The sequence below is a fragment of the Solanum pennellii genome, chromosome 3 (genome assembly GCF_001406875.1).
Source record: "Solanum pennellii chromosome 3, SPENNV200".
NCBI lineage: Eukaryota > Viridiplantae > Streptophyta > Magnoliopsida > Solanales > Solanaceae > Solanum > Solanum pennellii.
The window spans coordinates 1,370,986-1,379,416 of record NC_028639.1 but is presented as its reverse complement, the minus strand read 5'-3'; the positions used below and the strand labels follow the sequence as shown (position 1 = coordinate 1,379,416).

The 8,431-nt window shown below is 35.0% G+C and overlaps 3 protein-coding genes across 4 annotated transcripts in view; 1 reads left to right on the top strand and 2 right to left on the bottom strand.

The window, feature by feature from the left end:
- LOC107012764 overlaps positions 1-1,437 on the top strand; it is a 4,068-nt gene extending 2,631 nt beyond the window's left edge. Inside the window, exons 3-4 of the mRNA XM_015212686.2 lie at positions 585-795; positions 1,072-1,437. Coding sequence (XP_015068172.1) covers positions 585-795; positions 1,072-1,194 — 334 coding nt within the window. The 3' untranslated portion in view covers positions 1,195-1,437. The remainder of the gene's footprint in view (positions 1-584; positions 796-1,071) is intronic.
- Positions 1,438-1,963: 526 nt separating this feature from the next.
- LOC107012771 (peroxidase 66) lies at positions 1,964-3,505 on the bottom strand. Its single transcript, XM_015212694.2, has 3 exons — positions 3,222-3,505; positions 2,923-3,111; positions 1,964-2,772 (listed from the first exon to the last, which is right to left on the bottom strand). The coding sequence occupies exons 1-3, from the start codon at positions 3,420-3,422 to the stop codon at positions 2,209-2,211; spliced, it is 954 nt and encodes a 317-aa protein (XP_015068180.1). The 5' UTR covers positions 3,423-3,505; the 3' UTR covers positions 1,964-2,208.
- A 3,236-nt stretch (positions 3,506-6,741) lies between these two features.
- LOC107012982 (transcription factor TCP19) lies at positions 6,742-8,431 on the bottom strand. 2 transcript variants are annotated; one of them, XM_015212961.2, is made up of 2 exons: positions 8,193-8,431; positions 6,742-8,014 (listed from the first exon to the last, which is right to left on the bottom strand). In XM_015212961.2, exon 2 carries the CDS (start codon positions 7,978-7,980, stop codon positions 6,943-6,945), a length of 1,038 nt encoding a protein of 345 aa, XP_015068447.1. In that variant the 5' UTR covers positions 7,981-8,014; positions 8,193-8,431; the 3' UTR covers positions 6,742-6,942. The 2 variants fall into 2 exon arrangements, with proteins under 2 accessions (XP_015068447.1, XP_015068448.1); XM_015212962.2 differs by having other exon boundaries at positions 8,262-8,431.

The window sequence follows — 8,431 nt, the reverse complement described above, 5'->3', positions numbered from 1 at the left end:
GGGGAATGTTGCTGGATGAAAAAACTAGTGCTGTGGTGTTTGAGGGAGCTGTTGGGGCAAGGAGGAAGAGGGTTGGTGCGCTGGTGTTGTGCCTGTGAGGAAGAAAGGAGAATTAAGTTCCTATTTTGTCGTGAAAGCTTAAAAAATTGAATTCCTACAATATCCCCATAAAGTAACTGTGTAATTCATGAAAGTTGACAGAAGGAGAAGCCTACAATGTTATGTAAAGTTGACGCTTGATAATGATAATATTGTTGAGTTAAAATATCCACAAATTAAATAGTTAAGGGCTTTCACAGCACTACTCCCTTTATATTAGTTACCAAATTATATACTTCACTTATCTATAGTTTGATGATGACCAACAGAACAATTAGTTGAGATCTGTTGAATAAACTTTTGTATACTATTAGTGTCGCTTGTTTAAAAATTCTATTAGTTTTCCTCTGATGTCATGGCCTTTGCAGCCATTTCTTTCCTTTTCTCCACATTTGTGATTCTCATTTCCTTTTCCTGAGTACATGGTAAGGTGGGCATTGTAACAAATGTTCGGTCCTCATCGAGTAACTGTTGTTGCTCTCTAGGTACAAGGCTGGTCAGAGATTTGGACGGCATATTGATGAAAGTGTTGACATTGGAGAAGGGAAGCGCACACACTACACTTTGTTAATATATTTAAGTGGTGGTCCCAAATCCAAAACCAAAGTTGATAAAGATTCTCAGGATTCATTGTCTGAGAGCCTTGTTGGAGGGGAAACTGTCTTTTATGGTCCAAGAAACACTTTGGTTGCCGAGGTACTATTCTCTCCTTCTCAGAAATGCCACTCCCACTCACTCTTCAATGTTCCCATTCTCGATTTTCTTTCACACGTGTAGAGATGTATACTTATTTTAGATGTGTTTTTTTCATATTTCAATTACATCAATAGAAGGCAATCACTCAGTCATGATTTGTTATGCTATATATCCTATTGTAAACTGCATAATGTGGCATCAATTAGAGAATAATGGCATGCTTTTCTTGAGTAAATATCTGATTTTGTTTTGCTATTTATTCTTGACATTGTATAGGTACCTCCGACCGAAGGAATGGCTCTTGTTCACATTCACGGGGATAAATGTATGTTGCATGAAGCTCGGAATGTCACTAAGGGTATCAAATATATATTACGATCTGATGTTGTATTTGCTTGAACAAATGCCAAACCTAAATGAATCGTCTTTGTTTTCTAAACTCCCTTGAGTTTAATGAGCACAAAATCTCTTCAATTTGTTGTAATTCACCTACTTCTATTTCTTAACTTCATTTTATGTCAAAGTACTGCTGTAATCTGCCATAAATCTTTTTGCTTCTGGCATTGCCCTGTAAAGAATTTAAGTTATACTTCTGCATCACACTGGAAAAAGCACTTGAATTAAACATTGAATCTTTCATGAGTATGGACTAGTGATAGGATTACTTTCATTAATATTCACAGGTAAAGGTTGTCCGATATTCTTTTCCTTTATAATTTTGTTGTTTGGAGGGAGTTGAGTTGGTTGCTTCTTACGTAATTGGCACTGTTAATCATAGAGCGCAATTATTACTTTTCTCGATTGAACTGCCGTGAAATGCTTGTACTTGAGCCGAGAGTCTATCGAGAACCTATGTTGCTCGGACTCTTTGTGTCAGATTCTCCAAAATTAGTGTGTTTCTGGTGAATCCAACACGAGTGCGACATCGCAAGTGAAGAGTTTGTGCAACTTAGTCGGAAACAATTTCTCTACCTCCCAAGGTAGGGGTAAAGTCTGGGAACATTCTATCCTTCCTAGACTCCATTTGTGGGAGTACGCTAGGTATGTAGTTGTAGTAGGTATAGAGTACAACTAATCTCTCCATTGCAATCTATCGAGATACTTAAGAAGAAGCTAATAGTTGTAGGTGGAATACATTCATATGTGGAGACTTCCACCCTACCCCATCTTAGAATTTACGAGCTTGTATTATATCTCAATTTTGAAAGAAACTGTATGTGTACGGTGAATACAATTTAGAGGATGGATTGTGAACAATAAGCAACATAGATGATATTATTTCTTCCTCTGCTACCTCTTCACCTTACTAGGGAATTATATAAGGTGCATAGATATTTCATACTAGTATTTCATTAAGCCTTCAGATTATTAGACAGCAAAAAGAACAAACATAGGTACAAACACACTCATTTTTCAGTTCATGGTTCTGCAGTTGAGTCTAACTTCTCCATTTTCAAGGACACCAACATTTCCAAGCTTGATCATTGAAGCAGCAAATTCCCTGAAGAACGTAGCTTGATCATTGGCAAATGCCTTAACAATCAATCCAGTCCTGTAGTCATTCAACAAACTCTGGTCTGATGCAAAAACACCTTTGCCTGAAATAATTTGCTTGTAATAGTTGTTGTCAAATACTGATGAAGTTGGGTCCAATAATTGTCCTGCATTGCGATCACTGTTGGGTTTCGGGCATTTCTGCTTTAAGCTCTGCGCAAATACTGCATTCAAACTCGGGTCAGTGTCGTGCACTGAGCTGAAGTTATGAAGTCTGCCTTCAAATGAAGAGCAGTGTGAGAATCCAAGTGTGTGTCCACCAGAAAGGGCAACCAAATCTTTCACTGCCAGTCCCCTGTTGGCAAAGCTCTGAATGAGTTGGCTTGTGTTGAAAGATGGAGCAGGTAAGTTTACTGTCTCATTAGCCCTTGACACTCTCCCGTCTTTTCTTCCCTTTAGTACATTCCAGTATGGACCTCCAGACTACAAAATTGATCAAACATGAAGTATTTATGAGCTTATGATTGCAGTTTAAGCAGTGGAATTTAACTTATATACACTGATAACGCCTTGGTTTGTATTATTTACTGCACATTGATTAACTATTTAGTAGGGAGGATGATGGAGTAGTACCATGGTGACGACGTCTCTAGCTGCGATGGCAACTATGTCAGCACAAGAAACAGTTGTTGGGCAAGCCTTTTCGAGGTTAGTTTTGACAGCATCAATCACATAGAAAGCTCCAAGAGAGAGGTTAGGCGGACCATCTTTCTCTGCTTTGTTTTCTGGTGTTGAATCCAATAGAACTGATGCATCACATCCCTGTAAATAGTCATTAACAAAACAGTTTCAACTTCCATCTCTTACATGCATCTATAATATAATGACTTGCCTGATGCCCAAAATTTTGTACATAGAGAAAGAGAGATTACTCTAATGAAACAATCATGAAAGAACATCCTGAGAAGACGTGCAGGGACTTTAGGATCAAAAAACGAAGCGTTGCGAATTGTTTGATAAATAATGTCTTCAGCATGAGGACATGTTTGATCGTAGTATTGAACTCCAAGAGTTGCACTGCATAGAGGGGCTATTAACAAAACAAGAAATAAGATAGTAGAAAAAGGAGCCATTAATTAAGCTTAAACTGGTAACTAAGGATTTAAGTAATTAATAGCAACTTGAAAGGAAGATGAGGTGATTGTGCAACAGGATTTTGAGTATATATAGCATAGAATGAGCAAATAAACAAATAGTACTTTTGGTGTTTGGTGCATGGAGATATTACTAATATGTACTTTCAAGTCACTCAATTAGTAAAAAGAGGGAAGTCTTATGAAGCTTATTTTGTGCTTTGAGACTAAGCATTTCCAGCGATGCTTTCAACAACATTACTAACAACAACTCCAAGAATAGTACAAATTTCTCTTCTTTCAAATATATATGCTTTTATTTCACCCGTGATGATTAAGAGATGAGTGGTTAGCTTAGGTATTCTTTACCGTTTGTCTCAAAATTCATTTCTTTAACATGATATCAGAACATGACTACTCGTTCCACTTTTCATTTATGATATTGGACTCTCATATATCAAATATAATTGTTCCCGCACCAAATGTCTGGTCCTCAGTCCTCACTAACACCTTGTTTGGATGGTTGTTACACGTTGTATTATATTATTTTATATTATATTGTTAGTTTAAATGCCATGTTTATTTCGATTGTTACTAAATTATATTGAATCATATTTTTTAAATATCGTTACGTAATACGACGAAAAGACTCATCTGATGTGATTTAGTGTGATTGCGTCGTTAGCTTAATATATGCTTCCGTTTTGTCTTTATCTACTATTTAATAATTACATTTTATCTTTTACCGTACCTTTTTATACTAACTCTATCTTGTACCCATACATATTTTGAAATAATATGTAACCAATCATTCAAACAGCGTGTATGTAATACAGTTAAAATTCAAATAATTAATCAAACATACAGGTAAATTCATTTTATTATATGTGGAGTTTTTCTTTAACGTAAAACACAAAGAACATAGAAGTTTTCTCTGTTTTAGTCAAAGATAGAAAGAGTAAGAAGCACATCAATATATATATATATATATATATATATATATATATATATAACATGAGAATATAGTTTCACTAATTATGCCTGAGGAGGATAACGTATACACAGTCTTATCAAGTTGCTTCTACTTTTTTATGCCATTTTAAGTGAATTATTGAGATTTGGTACACTTCTTAAGAAAAATATTTAACGGCATAAATTTAAGATTATTTTTTATTATTATCCTTTTAATTATTTTAAAATTATGTTACTTAAATTGTCATGTAAATAAGAATCTCATTAAATGAAGAATAAATATTACTGAAAAAGATCAATTCTCTTAAATTTTTAAAATAGGAAGAAGCAACGTATAACGGCTGTTAATCTGTTTCTTTCAGGTTGGTCTAAAGCTTCAAGGCAAAGAGTTGGTAAGGACTAAGAGGTATACACGTATATACATACATAAAAAAAATTAAGAGTATATTGTGCACGTTTAACACTATATATCAAGTTAAGCTAGTATATAATAATATTCAGTAGGTAATTAGTTTCACAAGAAGTCTGATATGTATGATTTCTAAAATATTGTAATAAAACGTAAGGTTAAAATTGCACTAATAATATAAAAAAGATAAGTACTATGATAATGTATATAACTTAAGTCCTTTGGATTTTATTGAAGACAAGATCATGTTTCTTGTTGTAAAAATATTTAAGGATAATTGCGTTAATGTTATTATATTCAGAGTCACTGAAGTGTTAAACGGAATGTTATTATAGATACTCATATGAAATAATTGTAGAGAATGACAAACAAATAAATTAAATTAAATGCAATAACTACCTTTTCAGTCATTTCCATTAATAAGCAAATACTCGGTCACTTTGCTATTATAGAACCCTACTGATTTGTATAAATTATTAAAAAAAAATTAAAACGGATGTTTTCTCTTTTCTATTTACTTTATACAATATCTTCTTCTCATTCCTTCGATTCCTCCTTAATCTTATTCACAAATTCAAGTTACAAATTTTAAAATTCTCTAGCATGTCCTCGTCAATTTTAAAACTACTTCAAAAATTTCAGATATCGCCAAATAATTTTTTGTACTTACAATCCATTTATATACGTAGGTTCGCCTCTGTGCGCAACTCAATTCTTTTTAGAGTTTGTACATTTTTATTCTTTAATTAAATTTGTTTATGCTAATACACTTATAAATGTGCAAAGAAAAAAGGCCCCAAGTAAATATTAGGGTAGTTAAGATGATATCCATTAAAACAGTAGTGTACATTATATGCCACGTGTCAGCTTTAGAGGAGGTAGCCCCCACATGACCACTAAGAGTACAACACCACGTGTCAGAAAATTGCCAGCCTGTTCTCTCGACCCCACCCCCCACCCCCAAAAAGCAGCAGACCTAACGACAAACCTGAAAGGTAGTCTTATTAGTAGCCAGTGGACCTCCTCGATTACTGAGCATGGGGCCCATTCTCCTAGAACTGGGTCCCACCTTTCACATGACATAAATATTATCTGCCCATAATTTTTATTTTTATTTTTTTTTGATTCTAAATATAGTAACGAGTTTTATACGTTTTCTAATGAAGATAATTTCATTTTAAGAGAAATTTTGAATTGTTAATAAAGAATAAAGAAGTAAAATCGCTCTATCATAATTGTTTGTATGTGCCTAACACTTACACCCTCTATTTACCATTCTTATTTATCAAGAGAACTTTATTAATAGTCATAGCTTTTGAAATTAAAAAACCATATTTTTTAAAAAAATTAAATTTTTTGCGACCAACCCCCTCCTCTTAATAGGTGACCCCACCTTCTACTGTGTATTGACTAGTATTCATTGACCCACACCCCTCTATCCATCTTTAGTGGGCCCTACTCTAAAGTCACATGTAATTTATGAAGTAATCCAAGTGCACGGGCCAAATGGCCCCAAAGATAAGCACCACAGTACATACACAGTTACAAAAATAGCTTATATGTATTCTTTATTTATTGAAATATATAATATTTATTACTCTCTCCTCCGTCTAATATTTTTTGTCATAATTTCTATTTTTAGAGTTAAACTATAAAAATTATGACTAATATTTTAAGATGCATTTTTTATCATATTAATATGCAAAAAATTATAATTTATAGTACTTTTCATATAGTTTTAGAATAACTATTTTTTTTAAAAAAAAGAAATATCGAATTAATATAATTTAATTTACCTTTGAAAATTAATCAAATTGACTTTCGATAAATGAAACATGACAAACATTTTTGAACGGAGGGAGTATATGTTGGTACAAAATTTACTTTTTAAAAAAAAAGAAAAAACTAATAATGGATAGAGCACATTAACAAGCACTATAATGCAAAGAAAAAGTTTGAGTGCCCCAAAACTAAGAATACAGCAAGTTGACATTTAAAATTGACCAACCCATGTCATGACATTCACAGCAGAGCAACTTCCTTTCCTAGATGCTTACAAGCAAAATGTTAAAAGCAGGCAAAAATAATCTTTTGAAAAAACTAGATGCTTCATCCAGAAGAGATTAAAAAAAAAGTTAATCAGGATTTAGATGAGGAAGTTTGATCAATTTCACTGGAACCAGAACCAACCATAAACTGAAGCTCTCTCTTGTCATAAATCTCCAATGAAAAATCTCTAAGCATTTGTGTAGTTGTGGAACCAGTAGAACTAGAACTTGGAGGCATGGCTGAAGCAACTGTGGTTAACTTGTCTCCATTGTTATCACTTTTTGACACACAAGAGCTACTCAAATGAACCTCACTGGCAGCAGAGACCCCTGATGCTGCATAACCCATACCAGGTACATTAAGTATTGGAGTGGCCCACAACTGAGCCCCAGTAGCAGCAACTGTTGTATTAGTGCCTGGCGGCAGCATATAGAGAGTTGCCCCACCGGTAAATGCTGTGGTGGGTACAAGTCCATTCCCAGAGCCCACTGGCCAAACAGGAACAAGACCTTGTGGGGCAATGGGAGCCACGGGTGCAAAATTTGACGCTTCATGTACCTCATAAAACTCGCTATTTGCAGCCCTTTTCCTTCTCTTCCTCGAGCTTTCTCCCTCGTTGTTTGTCGTCGGTATTTTCAGCGTTCCGTTTACTGATACGGCGATGGCCGGAACCGTACCCGTTCCAGTAGCGGCAATGATGGCTGGTTCGGCGCGTTCTAGAAGCCATCTTATAGTTTCACCTTCCGATTTATGACCTAGTTCCCGCGTTAACTGGAAGATTCTAGCAGCACAAGCCGCCGGCATACGGATTCTCCGACCACGGCCTTCCACTTTCGTGTGCCGGTCCTTTGAGGATCTTTTCACCGGTTGTTTCTCTACCTTTTGCAATTGCATATTCATCCCAACTGACGTAGAAACTCGCAAATCATTTTCCTCCGGTTCTTCCTTTAACAACAGCACCATATCAGTTGACGGCGCCGGAGACGGGTCCACCCCTTCCGCATCGGTGACATTCCCTACCGCTGCAATGGTGTATTCATGAGAATCACCAAGTAACGGATCAATCTTACAGTCGTTCACCTCGTCATCTTCTTGTTCCATGTTTTGGTTGTTCTCAACACTCGCCATTTTTCAGAAAAATCCAAAACACCGCAGCAAATAACTGAAACCCAAAAATTTAGAGCTGAAATTAAACCCACAGAAGACATGAATAACGATTGTGAATGACGTAAAATCAGAAAAAAAAAATCAGACTTGATTCCGCAGCAGTATTTCAAGCTCATAACTAACTTTTCATAGCATAGATCTATGCTAAAAGAAAAAAAAATGAAGAAGCAAACCTTGCTAATATATATTCTGCAATGCTAGAAGAGGATGTACGATAGGTTAAAAATCTTACAAAAAAATACCTTTCACTTATCACAGGATTGAAATAACAAGTTGAAGGGGAGAAAAAAAACTAGTGCTATGTTGGTGTATCGTAAGTTGGAACTGTGAGTAAGAAAGATGGAGTTAACTATTCTGTCTTGAAGCTTAAAAAAATAAAAAAAAGGAGGATTGAATTAACTACAATACCCCA